The following is a 21,597-nucleotide window of genomic DNA, read 5'->3' on the forward strand; positions in this document are numbered from 1 at the left end:
ATAATTCTCTAGGACTTGGATGTACAGGGGTTTGGGGTGGGCAATTGGTTGGTCCACTAAAGGAGACTGTAGATGGAGTTCTACTGGGACTCACAGGTGGAATAACCACTTCTGCTTGGGCTTTATTATAGGACTCCAAGGCCTCCTGAAGATATTTATCATAATCTATCAAGGAATCAAGTTCTGTGACTCCACCCCCATTATTCATTCCACTTTCTTGCCTTGGGGTTACAACTGGTGGAGTATTTGGATTAGGCTCCCTTCGATGTGGAGCATAGGGTGGAGGTGGAAGCACCTCTTCCTCTGGTCCCTCAAAAATGGGTTTGAGTTTATTTGGCAAGATTCCTTTCCTAGCTTCGGCTTTTACAGCCAATAATTTGCATCGTTGGACTTTGCATTCCCTTATCCATGGAGGATTTTTATTTAATGTGCTCAGCCAAGAATCTATATATGAAAATTGTTCTGGGCACCCTCCAGTTTCTTTGGCGATATTAGACCAAAGTTTGCTTACTAAATTTATATCAAAGGTTCCCTGAGATGGCCATTCAGTATTTTGTTTCGGCCACTCTAATTCACATAACGTTCTCAAGCGCTCTGGCGTCATTTTGACTCCATATGCTCCTGAGAAGGCTTTCTTAAAATTATTTAACATACATCCAAGAGGTGTATTTCCCCCCTTTGAACCCCCAACTCCCATTATATGGGCCTGTGAAGTATCCACTCAGTCACTCACACACTCGCCTTACTGGGAAACGAAGTAGTACCCACTCCACACTTACAGATTGTACTTTCTCACACATACAATGCGCTGGATACTTCACCACACTCTACCTCCCAACCTTTCCCTTTTCCCTACATCAGATCACCATCTGATGTACCCAGCCATGTAGCGTACTCAGTTTCCCCTTACTGAGACGCAGAAGTTTGATCAGGACTTCTCTTCCTCCTAATTAATTGGAGGGCCAAACCCTTTGTGCACTTACCCTTAGCTGGTTCCCAGTTTATTTCTCTGGTTACCCCTGGTCCGTCGCCGTCGGTGGGCAGGGTATCAGACAGACGAGACTTCTGCGTTCCCCTGGAAAAAATGTTCCAGTGCGCGCTGGGTAAGCAGTTAGTGGTCCTCCCTCTTGTACCCTGCCCAGTAAGGCGATGGGGCTGCGTTCCAGCAGACCACTTATCCGAGTCACAGAGGCACCATAAAATGTAGCACCCTGCTTGTGGTTAACGCTTAGCTGGAATGAAATATTCAACGCAGCAATAGAGAAATTAAAATAATAATTTATTTGTCAGACAAATAAATGTGAGGCACAGTGGTATATGGTTACCAAGCTCTGGCCTGGCCTCCTGCCATTATGGCCAGCACTTATATTCCCTCAGCTCAGCCCCCTTGCTCCTCCTTTGGCTGCCTCTGTCCAATCAGCCTGGTTGAAATTCCTATTGGCTGTTTGCTAGAACCAATCATAAAAGATACACCCATTTCCTATTACCTTTTATGGGAGACAAAGAGCTATATTTCCTTCTATTTATAATTGGCAAATAAGTAGTCATATATCTTACATTTACCTCGACCAGGCACCTTAATTACCAGATAACCTTTTGCCCTAGACTAGGCGCCTTAACTAACATTTCATCTTTTGCCCTATTGCCCTATTCACTCCAAAACAGATGGTGGCTAATTTTATCTGAACAGATCTTTTTGTTCATCTCCCCACACATTATCAATGAAAGATCTCCTTCTTTGGAGGTCATTAAGCAAAGGCTCAACAACCATATGTCAGGAGTGCTCTGATGGTGTTTTTTTCTTGCTTGGCAGGGGTCTGGACTCGATGGCCCTTGTGGTCTCTTCCAACTTTATGATTCTATGAAATAAGAATCTAACATTTCTTCTAAATCCTTTGCATAATTACATTTAAGCCAATATTTCATACATATATAGTTTTTTTAGAAGAAAGGGAACTTAGTAAAAGCTAAGCTAAATTCTAAATTCTAAAGATTCAAAGCAGTTTCAGAGAGAAGCCTCTTCCCTAGCCAGCTGCTGTTTGTATTCGCTCTTGCCCTTTTAACCTTGGGAAGATGTGGCTCAAGTTTAATGGGAGGCACAATAATTATTACTATTTGTGTTTTTGCAACCTTGATTGTATTCTATAATTTGTATGGTCAATGTGACCTTTTGCTCCTAGCCTGTAATTTCCTTTTACAACCCTGAGACACTGCTATAGATCAGGGGCGCCCTTGATCAAGAAGATAAACAGCTGCCAGAGTATGGTTTCTGCCTGGCATGAGAGATACAAACATTTACAAATATATATTTCTTTAAGGTCATTTTTAGAATACAGGAATCTGATCAAAATATAAGCCTTGATTAAAAATGCAGGCTATGATCAGATGCCTCAACCCGACCCACCTTCCCTCACTAGGAAAATGGAAGTGTGGCACTCAAAATGGAAGTTATACTCAGAACAGAGCACATTTGGCTTCCGGAAAAAGTTCCAAAACTGGAACATTCATTTCCGGGTTTGAAGTGTTCAGGTTCCAAGTAGTTCAATAACTAAGCTGTTCAAAAAATGAGGTACCTTTGTACCGGTATTTATTTTTCCCAATTTGAACTGTATTCATTTCCCCCCGTGATGATTTTCTTGAGTCAAATTGTGACGCCTCTGGAGCTTGAAGAAAACTCCGTGTTCGATGGTCCCTCTGCTCTGCAGTTTCTTCTCTCCCTCTCTGTCGATGGGCGACTCTGTTCTGAGCTGAATAAAATGGGGACGGCAGGCATGAGCTCTCCGTCCCCCCACCAAAAAGCATTCATGGCTAGCAGCCAGATCATGTTCTGAGAAGCCAAAACAGCTTCCCAGAATTGCATTTCTGTTTCTATTGGCTACAGGAGAGGACAAGACTGCCCTATGGGTAGAAAATTTCAGAGGAGCTGCATTTGGTCTCCTGCAGTTCTTGGAGAAGCAGCCAAGAGGAGCAGCAGCAGCAGGAGACCCACGCGGAGGGAGACCCGCACAGAGAAAGACCCACGCGGAGGGAGACCCGCACATCAGACGGACCACAGGTTGGTATTTGGGAACTGGGAGCAGCAGCCACAAGGTCTGACTTTAAGTCTTCTGTATCTCAACCTGCCTCAGAGATGCTCAAGGTCTGCTTTGTTTGACCTGTTGCTAGAGGCTGGGTTAGAGCTCTCGGAAGCAAAATTTTGGCTTGCGTGTATAATCATGAATCGTTTCCTTTTGATTAAATTTGCAGTTAAAGGAGCCTGACAATCTGCAGGAACATCCTTCTAGGGGTTTTAAAGTTTATTTTTAAAAGAACATGTCCTTTCCCCCTGGCAGAATTGGTTGAATGAATTGTGCAATTGTTGCTGTCATGCAAAATGTTACAATTGTGTTACTACCTACCTTAGTGGGTTTTGCAAAATGCTATTCTGAATAATACTTTTTTATACAGTAGATTAGGGGGCAATGGAGATGGGTTTAGAGAACCAAAAGGGAGGTGGCCCAGAAAATTATGCGTTTTCGCACAGGGAACCTTTCAAAGGGCATTTGTAAAGAACTGCGGAGCGGTTTTCTTTTCTGCCAGAAATGGCTGCGATCAGCAGACATGGTCATACTTTTCTAAGGGGTGAAGTCTGCCAATTCCACAATTTCTTCAATGGCTGAACTCAACGGCTTCAAAAGTCTGTTCTCGGGGGCAAAGCTAGCCTTTTCTTAACCCGGGTCTGTGAGTAATAGTGAGGATTTTTACTCTGGTGGAAAGCTTGCCCCATTTGACCAGCACCCGCTGGACAGCCACAAGGGCCCAGCTGGATTCTGAACTGAATGCGACACACTCATACTTTTTCGCCCTTTCATATTCAAGCACCATAAGACGCACCTAGTTTTTAGAGGAGGAAAGGGGGAAAGCCCCGTTTTGGGGCGGGGATCAGCTCACAGTTGAGTAGATTCTTTTGCAAAGGGGAAAAGCCAGCCAGCAACAGGACTGCCCTTCCTGGCGTTACTGATCGCAGCATAGTTCCAAGGCATACTGAGAACACACAGTGGTACCTCGGGTTACAGACGCTTCAGGTTACAGACTCCGCTAACCCAGAAATATTACCTCGGGTTAAGAACTTTGCTTCAGGATGAAAACAGAAATCGCGCAGCGGCAGCAGGAGGCCCCATTAGCTAAAGTGGTGCTTCAGGTGTTAGGATATTTCTGTTCCACCTTAAAAGGGAGCAGGCTGTGAATCACAGAGTCTGCATATTTCCTGTTTCACAGGATGTTTCTGTTGTGTCTTTGCTTTCGTTTCTGTTGTTGCCTGAGCATACCGAAACAGGCAGTCATGTTTTTTTTTTGTTCTGATCAACGCTGAATAAACTTGGAAAAATGCTCTCCTGCTGTGCATCTTTCGCTGTGTGAATTCTGCTGATAGAGTGTGCACCAGCCTAAGAATGTGGCAATCTATTTCTGAGGCTTCGTGTCGCTAATTGCTGATACTGCCTGTCTACAGGAGGTCGATGGATCGTCCGGCAGCCGGCTTGGGGGCTATGATGGACTTTGCCTCCCTGGCAGTATCCCAACATCAGGTTAAGGACAGTTTCAGGTTAAGAACGGACCTCCAGAACGAATTAAGTACTTAACCCGAGGTACCACTGTATCGCATACTAAGGCAGCAAACGGGGGCACCGACTTGCCCCCCACATTGAGGGGGCCCAGTGTCACGTGATGTTGCTGAGAGAGAAGGGTAAACATTGCCCTCCACGCTCCCCACCCCCTTGGCAGGCCAGTGCTCACGGGGGGCAGTGGGGGATGGCGGCCCCCTCAATTTGGGGGGAGTTTGACCTCCTGCTTAGGTAGTGAAAACACCCCACTGTTCTGGTGGAATTAAGCAGAGGTGGGGATCCCCCCTGCAGGAGGAAATGGAGGGTAGGGGGGGAATATTTTGCAAATGCCACAATGCGCCTTCTGCACTTGGTTTTGTAGGGGCGGTTGGTGGTTGGAGGCAAAGTCTGCCCTCCCGGGAGATGCTCTAAAAGGGAGGGGAAAAGGGGGCACGATCCATGCCAAGGATTCACCCTTTTCTGTTTTTATTTAATTTTTATTAAATTTTCTGTTTTACAATTTCAAATATTCATTTTACATCCTTAAAATAGCAACGAATTCCCTTCTTCTCTTTCCGAGGTTCTTTTTGCATATCATAAATCCCTGCATATTTTACAAAAACTACGGTATACCAATCAGTATTCCATTATTACAGCCATCAAAACTTATTTACACTGTTGAATTTATCTTAATGCTGCCAGCGTTTTCAGCTGTACACAATTATTTCCCATATATTCAACAAACATTTCCCTATCTTCTCTAAACGTATGTTCTTCTTGTTCTCTTACTCTGTATGTTAAGTCTGCAAGTTGTGCATATTCCATCAACTTAAGTTGCCATTCTTCTTTGGTTGGGACTTCGCTCGTTTTCCATTTTGGGCCTTGAAAAAATGGGTCACAATGGTGGCACACATAAATAACCTTTTTTGACACTTGGGAATTTCAGACTGAATTATCCCCAACAGAAAGCACTCTGGGGTTTTTGGGGAAAGCACTTTTAAATCCCCCCCCAATTCATTATGAATAATTTCCCAATACTCTTTTACCCTTTTACAAGTCCACCACATATTAAACAACATTCCCTCAACCTCTTTGCACCTCCAGCACTTATTTGATTCTGTCTTATACATCTTAGCATGTCTACTCGGAGTAAAGTACCATCTGTAAATCATTTTCAGGTAGTTCTCCTTCAAAGAATAACATGCTGTAAACTTCAAGTCACTTTTCCATAATTTTCCCCAGAGGTTAAAATCTATATTGTGTCCTATATCTATTGCCCAGTGTGTCATTGAGACTTTGACAAGCTTGTCTTTTGTTTCCCAGTCTAATAACAAATTATACATTTTGGACAAATGTTTCTTTGTTTAATAGAAGTTTCTTTTCAGATTGTGAGCTTTGGTCCCAAAAAACATTTTTCCTGTCTGCTTTAAACATTTCATGTAACTGATGACATTGTAGCCAGTCTGTCACGTGGCTCCTTACACTTTCCATTGATTTCTATCTCGTATAGAAATCCGGTTTCCGTCCTGGTTTTGGGACCGAGGCGGCTCTGGTTGCCCTAACAGATGACCTCCGTAGACAACTGGATCGAGGCAGGTCAGGACTGGTGATCCTTTTAGATTTGTCAGCAGCCTTTGACATGGTCGATCATGATCTTCTGGACCACCGCCTTGCAGACGTGGGGATACAGGGCATAGCCCGTAACTGGTTGTGCTCTTTTATCTCTGGTCGGGGACAGAGGGTGGCACTAGGGAGGGAAATGTCGTCGCGCCACTCCTTGGTGTGTGGAGTGCCGCAGGGCGCAATTCTCTCCCCGATGCTTTTTAACATCTTTATGCACCCCCTTGCCTAGATTATCCGGAGCTTTGGGCTGGGCTGTCACCAATATGCTGATGACACTCAGCTCTATCTGCTGATGGATGGCCACACCGACTCGGCCCCGGACACACTGACCAGATGCTTGGAAGCTGTGGCTGGATGCTTTCGTGGGAGCCGATTGAAACTAAATCCTTCGAAGACAGAGGTCCTATGGCTGGGTCGGGATGGCATGGGGATGAGGGACCAACTCCCTTCTCTTGCGGGGGCCCAATTAGTGCCATTGCCTTCCATTAAGAGTTTGGGTGTAATCCTTGACGCCTCCCTTTCCATGGAGGCGCAGGTTACATCAACAACCAAGGCGACATTTTTCCACCTTCACCGCATCAAGCAGTTGGTCCCTTACCTTTCCTGCCCCAACCTGGCCACAGTGATCCACACGATGGTCATCTCCAGGCTTGACTACTGTAATTCGCTCTAGGCGGGGCTGCCCTTGAAACTGACCCACAAACTCCAGCGAGTGCAGAATGCTGCATCGAGGCTCCTCACGGGGTCTTTGCCATGGGAGCATATTCATCCAGTGCTTTTCAAACTGCACTGGCTCCCGGTAGAGTACAGGATAAGATTTAAGGTGCTGCTTTTGACCTTTAAAGCCCTTCACGGCCTAGGACCCTAGGATACCTATGGGGCCGCCTCTCCCAGTATGCCCACGGAGGACCTTAAGGTCCATAAATAGCAACACCCTAGTGGTCCGGGCCCTAAGGAAGTCAGATTAGCCTCAACCAGAGCCAGGGCCTTTTCAACTCTGGCTCCGGTCTGGTGGAACGCTCTGCCTCATGAGACCAGGGCCCTGCAGGATCTGATTTCTTTCCGCAGGGCCTGCAAGACAGAGTTGTTCCGCCTGGTCTTTGGCTTGGAACCAATTTGATTCCCTCCTTTTCTATCTTTTTTCTTTTCCTTCTCCTCCTGCGATGAGGCTGCATTTTAATATTTTAATGTTTCAATATTTTAATGTTGTATTTTAATTTTGTTTTTAAGTTGTAATCATTCAACTTGTTTTTATTATTGCTTGTAAGCCGCTCTGAGCCCAGCCTTGACTGGGGAGGGTGGGGTATAAATAAAAATTATTATTATTATTATTATTATTATTATTATTATTATTATTATTATTTGTGCTGTGGGAGAAAAGAAGGGACAAACACTTTGTTAATGGGGTTGAGTCTTCTTAGAGGTTCACATATCCTGTTGAAAGGGGAATTTTTTTTCCCATGTGAAAATCTGTCACGAAATGCTGTTCCTAAATGCATAGGCATATACACACAAAACAAAACCTGGTATAAAATTCTTTTAAATCCCTTGGGGGGGGGGGAACTACTCAAGAGAGTAGTGGGAGTGCTCTGATATTTATCTGCAGAAAGAATTTGGCATGTTAGATTTGGAACTTGGCAACCTCTTGACTTTTGATGGCCCAGGACTTAACATTCCAAGGGCGTCCATATCACTGTGGAGCAGCTCCTGGCATCAGACCGTTCTTCTTGACGTTTTGTCAGAATCTCCTTTCTTGTAGAAAAAAATTAGGTAACTAATAAGTAGCATGCCTATGAAACATTTGTAAGCCCATTTTTCTTTTTTCTTTTTTGCTAGTCTCAGGAACTTTGCTGACATGGTATTTTTTATCTCTTATTTAGCCAGAACAGACAAAGAATTGAGAATTCTGCTCATTGGCAAAACTGGATCCGGGAAGAGCGCAACAGGAAACACCATCCTGGGGGCTGAGAAATTTAAAAGCACATCCAATCTTGATTCAACAACCAAGGCCTGTGAAGGAAGAGAAGCCACTGTAGGTGGTAGGAGAATTGTTGTTGTTGACACACCTGGGTTCTTTGATACAAAAATTAAGAAACGCTTCACACGAGAAGAACTTAAGGAGTGCATTGACATGGTCTCTCCTGGACCTCACGCCATCCTCATCGTGATAAAAGCAGGAAGGATCACAAAGGAGGACCAGGAAACATTCCAGGAAGTGAAAAGCCTCTTCAAGAATGAAGGAAAGAAGTATCTGATTCTTTTATTCACCTATAAAGATGAGTTAGATAGGAATGGTTCAACTCTAGAGAAGTTCTTAAAAGGTGCTGAGGGGCACCTGAAGGATCTGATTGAGATGTCCGAAAGACGAATGATTGCTTTTAACAATGTGGCTGATGAAGAAGAAAAGGAGAGTCAGGTGAAGGAGCTCATTGAGAAGATTGATGTCTTGGTGGCACTCAATGGCAGAACACCACTGTACACCGAGGAGCAATTCAATAAGGACATGTCTTGGTGGAGTTGGCTTACGTCTTGCTGGAGATAAGGCTTAAGTTATTGTAAGTTTAAGTTAAGTCTGCTGCAACTGGATTTCTGATGGACAGGGCCAATCCTGAATGTATTGGATTTGTGACCATTTCGCTCATTTGCCTTCAGTAGCACTAAAGCTCTGCTGGATGAAATATTCATTGTCTCTGGTCTGTTTGGGAGGGAATCCTGCAACATGTTAAAGTTTTTACTCTCCTAACTATACACTGGAGTTCTGCTGTGGATCAATACTGAGTAGAATTCCATGACAATAACTTCTGTTTGTGTTGATACATTAAATGATTTATAAAACTACAAGTGAGGAACTCAAACTATATCCTTGTTCTTCCTGTGTGTGGCAATTATTCTGTCCCTGGTGTTTCTTCCTGTCCTCATAAGATGTTATGTCTTTCTTTCCCTGGTTTTTGCTGTTATCCGTCATATCAGATTGTTGTTTCTGAAATTTCTCCATCGCTCCATCCCATGCTTCGTTGTTTTGCAACATTTAACAACAGCTGAAAAATCACTCTGTCCCAATAAATGACCTGTTTTCACCATTGCACATTTATTTGGAATGCAAATGTTTCATTTCTCCTGTTCCGTTTAATTTTCCCATAAATCTTTTCATTAGGCTTTTCAGTATTGATATACTGAAGCAAAAGCAAAACCAAATGGTGGAAATAGTCAAATAAAAATGACATAAAAAATACTACCCCAGCCACTTCACTTGTGGTTCCTGGGTTTAATAGATTATTCAGTTTAAAGAAGTGATATTAATCTTATTTCTTTTTCTTTTTAAAAATTCTGACAACATAATACAATGTCTTGCAAACACTGAGCAAACATCCCACTCTAGCCCAGAAGGCAGAGTTAAGAAATGCATAAAAAATAACTCCCAAATAACACAGGTGAGTTCCTACCACAGACAACCGTTTGCACAGAAGGCAAGACACAATTTATGCTAACCCTGGCTGTTTTTTTAAAGTCAAGGAAGTCTTGCTTTCATTTTTAGCTGTGCAAATAATAAAGTTGTACAGATCGGTTGCAAAGAGTCTTTATGCTCCAAACCTTCTGCCAATTTTATTTTGTTAGCCCCTCCCCCCACAAGTGTGATTTGTCATACTTCATTGTACCACAAAAGCTCACACCTTTCATTGAGTTTGTATACATACTTAAGGCATACTCCACAAGTGTCCTGGGAAAACTGGGACATCCTGTTTTTCTCTGGTGAGGGAACAGCGGCCATTTTGGTTGTTGTGATCTCACACAATTTCACAGCACAATTCCCCTCCCCCAATAAAGTGCTTTTTTCAGGGCTGTGATCTTGCCTTAAAATGCACATTTGGGGGTGCCGTGCCCCCAAAAGTGCTTTAATGGGGGGCACAGTGTGAAATCACGCAAGATCACAGTGACCAAAATAGCCAACATGCTCTCTCGATAAAAAACAGGAAGGCGAAGTCCCAGATTTTGGCTTTGAAGTGTTGGAGGGTATCCGTTAAGATACATATGTAAGAGGCTTGTTGTCTGTAATTATATTTTGGGAATAATTCATATTCTTGTGTAGCTGCATTGTTTTATACTTTCTGGGTGTCCCGTCATCATATTACAAATCAAGCACAGCTACTCATTGCCCCTTTTCCTTTTCCAAGTATTTCTTTTCTGATCTCGTGGGGGACCCCAAGGGCCTCAAAAGACAGCTCTATCGCTTTACAAAACTGCTGAGAAAGCCTTTACTCTTATCAAAAGAACACAAGTCGCTATACACACAGCACACGCAATACAAAGCACAATAGCTGTTGCAACAAAAAAGTGTTACTCATTTATACTGCACTTTTCAGACAATACTTTTAAAAGATAAGTGTTTAGGGACGTTTTTAATGTCTGATGCTATATTGTTTTTAATATTCAGTTGGAAGCCAGCCAGATGGGCGTTGTATAAATAATAACAACTTCTTCTTCTTCTTTTTCTTTTTCTTCTTCTTCTTCTTCTTCTTCTTCTTCTTCTTCTTCTTCTTCTTCGAAGGCCACGCAGGCACGGTAAATTAAAGCTATGTCAGCGAATGCTTATGCTTGAATCGCCGGCACGCTAAAGTGAAATGTATCTAAATGAGTTTTGGTTAACAACAGCTAGTTTGCTTCCTTGAATGAGGTAATGAGAAATCTTTCTATGCATATGATTGCAGGAAATTTTAATGCTTTGTGTATGAAACCTGTAAGTAACCTCCCCCCACCCCGGTGTTTGGGGGGTGGGGTTCAGTCTTTGTGGAAGTGATCCCGCTGAAGCTACTGCTTGGAAAGTAATAAAATCGTTGGACTCTGATCTCCTCCTGGCTCCTGAGTTTTATTGGCAAGACCCAGGAACTACAGGCTGTTTGCCTGCAACAATGTGAACAAATTTTTCTTCTGAAAGTCTAGCCCAGAGTAAAAAGTTTCAGAACCACTGCAATCAACCTGCTTCTATCTTCCTGACAGTACGTTTCCGAGCACAATTCAAAGTGTTGGTGCTGACCTTGAAAGCCCTAAGCAGCCTCAGCCCAGTTTACCTGAAGGAGCATCTCCACCCCCATCGTTCCCCCAAATATAGAATGAGATAAGCATTATAGGGTTGCCATATGTCCTCCTTTTCCAGGACATGTCCTCTTTTTCATGGGTAGAGTCATAGCAATCCATAGTTAAAAGTAGAAGTTGGCAAATGAGTCCCAGCAAAATACAAAGTATTAGTGCTGTCTTTTAAAGTCCAAACGTCTCAGCCCAGTATACCTGAAGGAGCATCTCCACGCCCATCGTTCAGCCTGGACACTGAGGTCCAGCTCCGAGGGCCTTCTGGCGGTTCCCGCACTGCGAGAAGCCAAGTTACAGGGAACCAGGCAGAGGGCCTTCTCGGTGGTGGCGCCCGCCCTGTGGAATGCCCTCCCATCAGATGTCAAGGAAATAAGCAACTATCTGACTTTTAGAAGACATCTGAAGGCAGCCCTGTTTAGGGAAGTTTTAATATTTGATGTTTTAATGTCTTTTTAATCTTTTGTTGGAAGTCGCCCAGAGTGGCTGGGGAAAGCCAGACATATGGGCAGGATATAAATAAATGATGATGATGACGACAGTCCTTGCTTGCTCTGGTCCCCTCACCCAAACCTTTAGCAATCTGGGTCTGTCTCAGCTTGACTTGACCAAAGCCTATTGACCATGGTATGTCTGCCCACAGACTGGCTGTGTTTCATTTTGCTTTGGAAAGTGGAAATTTATTGTTTCCACCTTTCAATGGAAGCTGGATCAAACGGCCACCAACCTTTCTGGATCAGGGGTACATTTTGAATTTGGAGAGAGTGTGGTGGGAGGCAGTAGTCATAAAATTGCTGGCAGGAGTGTGTGGCAGAGCACAATGTGGCTGCCATGGGGAGGTAAAGGTAAAGGACCCCTGGACAGTTAAGTCCAAAGGCGACTATGGGGTTGCAGCACTCATCTGACTTTCAGGCCAAAGGAGCCAGCGTTTGTCCACAGACAGCTTTTCCTGAACATGTGGCCAGCAGGACTGAACCACTTCTGGCTCAACGGGACACCATGACAGAAACCAGAGTGCACGGAAACACTGTTTACCTTCCCGCCGCAGTGGTACCTATTTATCTACTTGTACTGGTGTGCTTTCAAACTGCTAGGTTGGCAGGAGCTGGGACAGAGCAATGGGAGCTCGCTCCGTCACTGGGATTTGAACCGCAGACCTTCCGATCGGCAAGCCCAAGAGGCTCAGTGATTTAGACCACAGCGCCACCCACATCCCATGCCATGGGGAGGGCATGTCATAACACAAAGTTAGAGAGCAGCGTCTAGTCATTGCTGCTTCAGTCTCTCTCCCTCCCCAACCCCCACCTGACTGTGGACAGACAGATTTCAAAGGCTTAATAACCCCGTTTCCCCAAACACCGATCCTAAACCAAAGCCTAGACTGCCATCCTGCACCCATTTCCTGGGAATAAGCCCCAGGAAACCAAAAGAGGCCTGTTTCTAAGCCAGACACATTTACCGCCCTACAGCCAATTAAATGTACATTGAATTCCTAATGAGTGCCTGGACACCAGGTCCTGCACAGCAAGAGACATGCTTGAACCTCTTCCCAAAGTTCTGAAATTTTACCATTTGGGAAGGGAATTATTTAACACCGGGGTCCCCAAACTAAGACCCGCGGGCCTGATAAGGCCAGAGGGACTTGCTTATCAGGCCCGCAGCAACCCCCACTGCTGCCGCCTGCTCTTACTGGCACTGTGCTGCACGGCTGCCCACTTCCGAGTCAGAGGAGCACCGGAAATAGCTTGTGCGCATGCGCAACTGTTATTTCCGGTGCACATCCTGGTCGGAGGAGCCCTGTGTACATGCACACAAACTATTTCCAGTGCTCCTCCAACCTGGAAATGTGCTGGAAATAGCGTGTGTGCACGCATATGGGCACGCACTCCCCAGCCCTCCGGCCCGCCATGCGATCAGTGCTGGAGACACTGGCCCAAGGCGCAGTAAGTTTGCTGACCCCTGATTTAACACCCATCTCCAGAAAACAACTGTTTTTTTATTTGCATATTCGAAAACAGGAACAGAGAGCATATTTAACCCCCTCCCCCTGTCCCACTTACAACTTCGGACCAAATACTTTTCACTTTTCAATAGAAGCTGGATCAAATTTGTCCTGCATCCCTCATTCCACTTCCTTGTTCCTCAGACCTTTTAATCGCCCATCTGTCTGGTATTTGTAGGGGCAGCCCCATGGGAAATCCTATTGAACTCAGTGGGACTTACTTCTGAGTAAACATGGTTCGGCTTGCAGTGTGAAGCTGCCTAGTCTTCACCCAGTTACATGGGAGTAAGCACCATTGAATACCGTGGGATTTACTTATGAGTAGACAGAGCAATTGATGCTTTTGAATTCTGGTGCTGGAGGAGACTCTTGAGAGTCCCATGGACTGCAAGAAGATCCAACCTCTCCATTCTGAAGGAAATCAGCCCTGAATGCTCGCTGGAACGACAGATCATGAAGCTGAGGCTCCAATACTTTGGTCTCCTCATGAGAAGAGAAGACTCCCTGGAAAAGACCCTGATGTTGGGAAAGATTGAGGGCACAAGAAAAAGGGGACGACAGAGGATGAGATGGTTGGACAGTGTTCTCGAAGCTACAAACATGAGTCTGACCAAACTGTGGGAGGCAGTGGAAGACAGGAGTGCCTGGCGTGCTCTGGTCCAGGGGGTCACGAAGAGTCGGACACGACTAAACAACAACAACAGACAGAGCAAAGCTCCATTTACAATTAAGGAATAAACACTCCCAGTGTTTCCTGAGAAATGTTCTCCGATACTTTGAGGGGAGGAAAAAGGAAAACTGGGGCATTCCAGGATCAAATCAGAAACTGGGATGGCTTATGCAATTCCTGGGCTGTCCCTGGCAAACAGGGGCTCTTTCAGAACATGCATTCTCCCACCTCGTGGTCGGACTATCCCTGATTGAGATTTCAGAAGGCTCTCCCGGCTCAGGAGGCCAAGGAAGGCAGAGAAAACTGCAGGGAAACTATCGGAGCAAACAAAGCAGAAGTGAAATCTATGTGCTGTGGACCATTTCTGAGAATTTGCACTGTTAGAAATAACATCCTGCCTAGTGTGGTACACCCCGATAGGCAGGAAGAGCATTCTGTTTATCATGTCAGTGGTTTCTATTTCCTGCTCCACCTTAAATGCAAAACAACATAGCAGTTTCTCTCCTCTTTGCACAACAGCACAGCAGAGATCTCGCAGTTTCATCCCACATGTTATGTTTTGTTTATGCTGCACGCAAACCTTATTTCACATGCATATATCTGGAGTGTGTTACAGGAATTTATGTTGTTACTGAAATTACGGGAGGGGGGCACATCTTTAAAGTTATTAAATGCTACAAATATTATGCCTGAACGTATCCTTTCAACTTGACAGCTCAGGGAAGATACCTAGCTTTATAAATCATATAAATCAACCCCTTTGCCAATTTCCTCCATTCCAATGCCATTTTGCCCTTGGAAAAAGGACTCTTTTCCCTCCCACCATAATCCCTCAGACACATACACTCCTCCCTTCCAAGAAAATGCCCAGAGGTGACAATTGCTGAGCTTATTGTTAGCCAAGGAAAGCTAAATCCCATCACCCACTTGCCCCAGGATCTAGCTATGCAAGGGAAGTTCTATTGTGGGCACACACACTAAACCCTGCCTGTGGTGCCCACTCCTTTACCCCAAATGATGAGACGAGAACAGAGTATGGGGTTCAAATTGGCCACAACTTTATTGAGCTTCAGACGTGGGAAACTTGGCACAGGCCTTGGCAGGTAACCCTCTCAGCCCTCCTGGCTGAGGACATGCAGGCAGATGAGATGCAGTGAGAGGGGACTGCAAAGCGCAAACTTACACAGCATGTCCTTCCTCCGACCTCGTCCCGGGAGTTTGACCTACATGCCGCCGCTCTAGGGCCAGGGACTCCCGGTTTTGCCCTTTAACGGGCCCTGCAAGCGCCGCCGCATGGGGGGGGGAGCATGAATGCATCCCCCACAAATTGGTGATAAAGGATACTTTGCCAAGGCCTAAAACTGCCACCCTAGACCCCCTAAGGGCCTTGCCACCAAGAGTCCCACAACCGAGGAACCATCACCCATACTCTGCCTTCTAACCTTGCTGTCTACCCAGTCCCTGAGGACTTGTTGCAAGTCGTGCAGCCAGAGGTCATTCCCAAATGGTGTCAGATGCACCCCGTCCGCCCTGAATAAGCCGGCCATCTCTGCCCTGATAGAGGCGTATGGGATAGAGAATCCACCAATTAGCCGCATGGTATTGGGCATGGCCCTGTTGATTTTTCCCCACCTCATAATTAATGTGAGAGGGATTGGGAACCCCCCTCCAGCGGAGACGGGGGAGGAGATTGGACCAGCCGATGGCCATTGTTGGGTACAAGGCATGCAAGCTTTCTATATCTGCCCTTGCAGCAAGGGTCAGGGCAATGCCTTTTTGTTCGACTAGATCATTCTCCCCCAGGTGTAAAATCAAGACTCTTGAGGGGCCGTGCGCCACTGCGGCCTTACTAAGTACGGGCATCAAGCCCGGGCAACGCATGCCCCGGTGGCCCATCCAATAAATGCGTACCTTGGGGTGAATGTTAAGGTTATGACCCCCATTGTGCGACCAGGCATGCTCCGCTGCCCAATGGACAATGCTGTGCCCCACAACCCAGATCTTTGTGGTGGGTAAACCTGTAAGAAAGTTAAATTGCAAGTGTTAAGGAGGAGGAGCCGGGATGAATGTAGCTTTTATATGCTGCCAAGCGCCAGCGCCCCAGTGTATTGATGCAGGCTGGGTCCCAACCCTGGACTGCCACTGAAGTGGCAACCCCGATATGGAAGTAGTGCCCAGAATATACTTGGGGGTCAGCTCCACAGGCCGCTATGACTTTGCGCAAGACTTCAGTGAATTGGGATCGCGAGAAAGGGCGCGTGTTTGTGTGTATGAAGAAAGGGCCCTTGCACTTAGGCCGGACCCTGAAGAAGCAGCGTGTGTCCCGATAGGGGCAGGGCCCCTCCTGTTCCGTCGGAGCAGGCACCAATGTGACTCCTTTTCTCAATTGATCCGTTTTTGATGACCAAATTCTGACATTCACAGTATCCCCCGAGAACTTAATGTCCGTATCCGCCAACCCTGATTGAGGGGCCCCGGCTGCCAAACACTCCCCAATGCGCATGGCACCAAAGAAGGCTAGGGAGAATGCTGCTCAAAAGAGACGTGTTTCGAAATTTGACCAGCAGATCTCTGGTAATTTTTTTCCAAATTAGTTTGAGTGCGTCGATAGTGATGGGCTTCCTCCCATCCTGACGTGGGGGGATGATGCGACGCCACCCAGCCAGCAGCTTCTTGTCACAGGGGTCCAGCCAATGAAGGAATTTACAAAAGAAAGAGATAGCTGCCCTGTAAAGCATTAAAGTTTTAATGGCAAGGCCCTTGCGCTTTAGGAGAACCAGGAATTGAAGCACCTCCTCCTCGGAAGCGCGCCGTGTTATGGAGCCATGAAAATGCCCAAAGGCATCCCAGGCCCTGGAATAAGAACGTCTAGTGGAAGGTGCTAATGCTGACAATGCTCCCTGGTTTACTTCTCACTTCCAATCTCCCACAGATCGTCTGGGAAGGGGTCCGGGGTCTGGGCTGCCTCTGGTGCCAGCTCGCGGAAACGCTCCATCTGGAAATGAGACAATGCATCAGCAATGTTTTTGTTAAGACCAGGTATGAAATGGGCTGTGAAGGAAATATTGTGCCGCAGGCACTCCAGCACGAACAGGCGCAGCACCCTTTGCCGACTGCCTGGATATAACTCTTACCACCGCTTGATTGTCAGACCAGAAACAGACCCTGGAATTCGAGAAGAGGGTTCCCCAGATGCGAATGGCAACTAGAATAGGGAAAAACCCAAGGAAAGGTAAATCGCGAGTGATCCCTGCTACGTGCCAAGAGGATGGCCACGGTTCGGCACACCAATGGCCCTTGAAGAACACGCCAAAAGCATAGCGGCCAGAAGCATCAGAATGGACCTGGAACTCCACCCCAGGATTGAGGTTTCTCTGCCAAAACGAGACCCCGTTATAATCCTGCAAGAATGCAAGCCAAAAAAGAGAAAGAAAAGAAAAGAAAAGAAAAGAAAGGAAGGAAGGAAGGAAGGAAGGAAGGAAGGAAGGAAGGAAGGAAGAAAGAAAGAAAGAAAGAAAGAAAGAAAGAAAGAAAGAAAGAAAGCCAAGTCTTCAAATCATCCTTTATCTGCTTTGTCACCCCGATGCTATGGTGGGGGGCACAGAAAGCACAACCTGGCACAACTACCCTACATGCAAAATTGAGATGACCCATTAGGGACTGAACCTGGTGAAGTGTAGTCTTTTTAACCCCCAGCATTGTTTCCAGCAAGACTTTTAAGGATTCGAGTTTGGACTGCGGGAGGCGTGATGATTGCTGATGTGTGTCCAGTTCAATACCCAAGTAGGAAAGGACTGTAGAAGGGCCCTCGGTCTTGTCGGCAGCCAAAGGTATGCCAAAGTCCGCCGCAAGACACATGAAAGTAGCTAAGGATAGGGCGCAGGAGGGGGAATCCCAGGCCCCATGATCAAAAAGTCATCTAAATAATGGGTGATGTAAGGGGAACCAGATGTCTTTTTGATGGCCCATTCAATAAATATGCTAAAGGTTTCGAAGGCCGCGCAGGCCACAGAGCAACCCATAGGCATAGCCTTATCAAAATACCAACTGTCCCTGAGTTTAAGAGTCAAAAGTCCTCAGGATGAACTGGGAGCAGTCGAAAGGCTGACTTGATGTCACGTTTTGCCAATAAGGTCCCTGGGCCTAAATCCCTAATCGTTCTGATGGCCACGTCCAAGGACACATATTTTACAGAACAATGCTCACGTGGTATGGCATCGTTTATAGACCCACCCCTAGGATATGACAGATTGTGTATCATACGAAACTCACCGGGAAGTTTTTTGGGCACTATGCCAAGTGGGGAAACTATAATTTTTTTGAAAAGGGGGGCAGGGAAAGTGCTGGCTACTAAACACCTAAACGCTGCTTTTTTCGATTTTGTTAAATGCAACAAGGGGCATTTCCCTTACCGACTTTTGATTGGGAGGGGTTCTGGATACCGGTGAGCTGGAGACGGGCATGTGGAAGCTGTGGCGGAACACTGCCTCCAAGTAGTTGGCTGCAGTCCTGTTGGGATAAACTTGTAACAAAGGTAAGATCGCTGAGAGGCAGACAGGGATTGGGGTTAGGGCGGAAAAAACCTCATTTTCTAGAGGCAGCCTTGGCCTGTTGGGTTCCAGAGGTAGAGGCTCCTGAGTCTTGCGTCCCTGGATCCACTCCCCGATCCTGTCTTTCAAAAACCGCGAAAAGGAGGCTTAGCCCGCAAACACTTAGTCCGTGGGTGAGGACCACCGCAGCGCTCGCACACATGGTCAAAATGGCATCTGTCTCTGCTACACAACCCATTATTAAACTCCCAGCATGCTGGCGTAGCCACCCTCTGTACTTTGGAGGAGGGTTTGCCTGATTTCCCCCCAAAAGCCCTTTTTTGGAAGTGTGGTGCCACTACTTCGAACCAAATATCACTGTCCTTAATGTCCCACCACGCCTTGGGGTCTTCAGCAGCCCTCTCATGGAATCCTCATCATACGCTAAAGCCCCCGAGTCCCGTGCCATTTTCCCGGCTTTTAAAATAATGCCTTGGTAGTTGGCTAGGTGCCATGCCTTGTCGGGGTAAGCGGCGGCCACCAACCCCATGTAGGATGTGTAAGCGATTAACCAATTATCAAATGTTCTATCAACATCCACTGCCTTATCCTTTTTACGACGCGATTCTGGCTTAAACTTGGAACTACAAGAAGAAGCCGGGGAGAGCAGAGTAAAGATATCTACAGATTCCCCATTTAGGATGTGGTTGTGAAGATTCTTTTTTAGCCGGAAGCCAGGTGGCTGATCCGTCCGCTTGAAGCTTGACGCCCGCACTCTCCCTTTTGCATCCAGCCCATCTTCCCCGCATGGTTCCCTGGCCCCAAAAGCGTGGCGATGGCGCCGGGTGTGACGTTCCCAAATCCAACTAGGAAGGCCAGGGGCCTTGTGGGTAGTAACCCAGTACCCCTTACAGTGTTCTTCCAACTTGCCACAGGAGGAATCACACGTACCTGAGAGATCCAAAGAATCTGAAGAGTCCCTCTTGCACTTACGCCCATGCTTCCTTGATCTGCAAGACCTCTTCTTCTTGCATCGTGTTCTGCGCAAATCAGGGCTGGAGGAGCTGTCAGGTGAACTCGAACGGGTGACCTATGCCTTTGCCTATCCTTGCGAGAGCGTCAACGAGGGGACTTAGACTTATCTAAATGCTCCTCAGGCTGGGCCAGGCGACACTGTAGGCTGCGGTTCTGGCACATTAATTCCTGCACAACATCCCCACTGGACAGAGAAGTGTCGCTCTCAGCCACAAGCTCCTCTGGGAATACACGTTTTCTTTTTAGGGTGGGCCCTGTAGGGCCTGGCATCAGAGGTGGAGGGGCCGTCAATATGATCACCCCTCACCTTTCTTCTAGTTATTACAAGCCTCATAGGCGGGACCTTCCTGCCGGAAGAAAAGGCCCTTTAAAAATCCTATTGGCTGCTCGGGGTGCCCTTCGCAGCGCCTTTAGGGGAGCCCTCCACTATGGCTTCATGCGTGTGAGAGGGGGAGCCTTCTCTTTCTGCAGCCATGGCTAGAGACATGATGCATCTTGAGGCGAGCATGTTGAATGGTTACTTTAAATGTAAAGGTTCATCATTGTTCCACCCGATGTGTATGTCTTTAAGGAGCCAGAGCAAGGGCCAGAGCAGGATAACGAGACCCAGCTTTACAGCTGTGAAACGTAGCAGGTGCTGCTGAGTTGTATTTGATTAAGGTGTGTCAGCAATTGGGTGTAATATATAAGGGGCAGCACTTAGCTCTCCCATTACCCTGGGGGATGGGTTGGTGGTTGGGTCTGGTTTGTTTGTTGATGTATTTAGTGTAAAAGGAGTTTTTGTTTTTGTAGTTAAAAGCTTGTTTAAGCTATTTTTTAGTCCCTTTTTAATGCATGGTCTCCCCAGCAAGCTCTCTGCGCTACTAAACTGCAAATAGCCAACAGAGCACACCACTACTAGCACCTGCTAAAGACCTGGGCGAGATGGGCAGGTCGTATTATTATTACTATTATTATTATTATTATTATTATTATTATTATTATTATTATGCTACTGCTACTGCTACTGCTACTGTGAAGCTGAGGCTCCAATACTTTGGCCACCTCATGAGAAGACTCCCTGGAAAAGACCCTGATTTGGGGGAAGATGGAGGGCGCAAGGAGAAGGGGACGACAGAGGACGAGATGGTGGGACAGTGTTCTCGAAGCTACAAACATGAGTTTGACCAAACTGCGGGAGGCAGTGGAAGACAGGAGTGCCTGGCATGCTCTGTTCCATGGGGTCACGAAGAGTCGGACACGACTAAACGACTAAACAACAACAGACAGCGCAAGGCTCCATTTTCAGTTAAGGAATAAACACTCCCAGTGTTTCCTGAGAAAGGGCTGGCCGCTGAAGCATTGCAATTACAGAATGGAAAGGGGATTGGTGACCTTTTCCTTCAAAATTATAGGAGGGGCTTTGTGCGCCACCATCACCATTTCCTCTGTTTGGTGCAGGAATTTTATTTTCAGGGTAAACAGGAGTCCATTTTTGCTCCTACACACCACTTTTAATTGTTCTCCGATATTTTGAGGGGAGGAAAAGGAAAACCAGGGCATTCCAGGATCAAATCAGAAACTGGGATGGCTTATGCAATTCCTGGGCTGTCCCTGGAAAACAGGGGCTCTTTGAGAACATGCATTCTCCCACCTCATGGTCGGACTATCCCTGATTGAGATTTCAGAAGGCTCTCCCTGCTCAGGAGGCCAAGGAAGGCAGAGAAAGCTGCAGGGAAACTATGGGAGTAAACAGTGAAAGAGAAAGCGAAATCTATGTGCTGTGGACCATTTCTGAGAATTTGCACTGTTAGAAATAGCACCCTGCCTTGTGTGGTACACCCCGATAGGCAGGAATTTTTCATATCAGTCGTATCTATCTTCTGCTCAACCTTAAATGCAAAACAAGATAGCAGTTTCTCTCCTCTTTGCACAACAGCACAGCAGAGATCTCGCAGTTTCATTTCACATGCTATGTTTTGTTTATGCTGCACGCAAACCTTATTTCACATGCATATATATGGAGTGTGTTAATCCCTCAGACACATACACTCCTGCCTTCCCAGGAAATGCCCAGAGCTTATTGTTAGCCAAGGA

The 21,597-nt window shown here is 46.3% G+C and overlaps 3 protein-coding genes and 1 long non-coding RNA gene across 5 annotated transcripts in view; 2 read left to right on the forward strand and 2 right to left on the reverse strand.

The window, feature by feature from the left end:
• Positions 1-11,046, forward strand: part of LOC310746205 (GTPase IMAP family member 9-like) — a 56,185-nt gene extending 45,139 nt beyond the window's left edge. The window contains exon 3 of the mRNA XM_083580046.1: positions 8,084-11,046. Within this exon, the coding sequence (XP_083436172.1) occupies positions 8,084-8,745 (662 nt within the window). The 3' untranslated portion in view covers positions 8,746-11,046. The remainder of the gene's footprint in view (positions 1-8,083) is intronic.
• Positions 1-21,597, reverse strand: part of LOC310746182 (GTPase IMAP family member 1-like) — a 70,278-nt gene that overhangs the window by 26,206 nt on the left and 22,475 nt on the right. The window lies entirely within an intron of this gene.
• LOC310746166 (GTPase IMAP family member 4-like) overlaps positions 2,810-21,597 on the forward strand; it is a 187,440-nt gene continuing 168,652 nt past the window's right edge. The window contains exon 1 of one of the 2 annotated variants that reach the window (XM_083579988.1): positions 2,810-3,055. In XM_083579988.1, the coding sequence (XP_083436114.1) occupies positions 2,901-3,055 (155 nt within the window). In that variant the 5' untranslated portion in view covers positions 2,810-2,900. The remainder of the gene's footprint in view (positions 3,056-21,597) is intronic. The other variant, XM_083579989.1, reaches the window with a different exon arrangement.
• LOC310746318 lies at positions 16,683-19,865 on the reverse strand. The gene is made up of 2 exons (XR_014540622.1): positions 18,370-19,865; positions 16,683-16,952 (listed from the first exon to the last, which is right to left on the reverse strand). It is a non-coding gene; the product is annotated as an uncharacterized lncRNA (long non-coding RNA).

Source organism: Podarcis filfolensis (genome assembly GCF_964270895.1).
Source record: "Podarcis filfolensis genome assembly, chromosome: 12".
NCBI lineage: Eukaryota > Metazoa > Chordata > Lepidosauria > Squamata > Lacertidae > Podarcis > Podarcis filfolensis.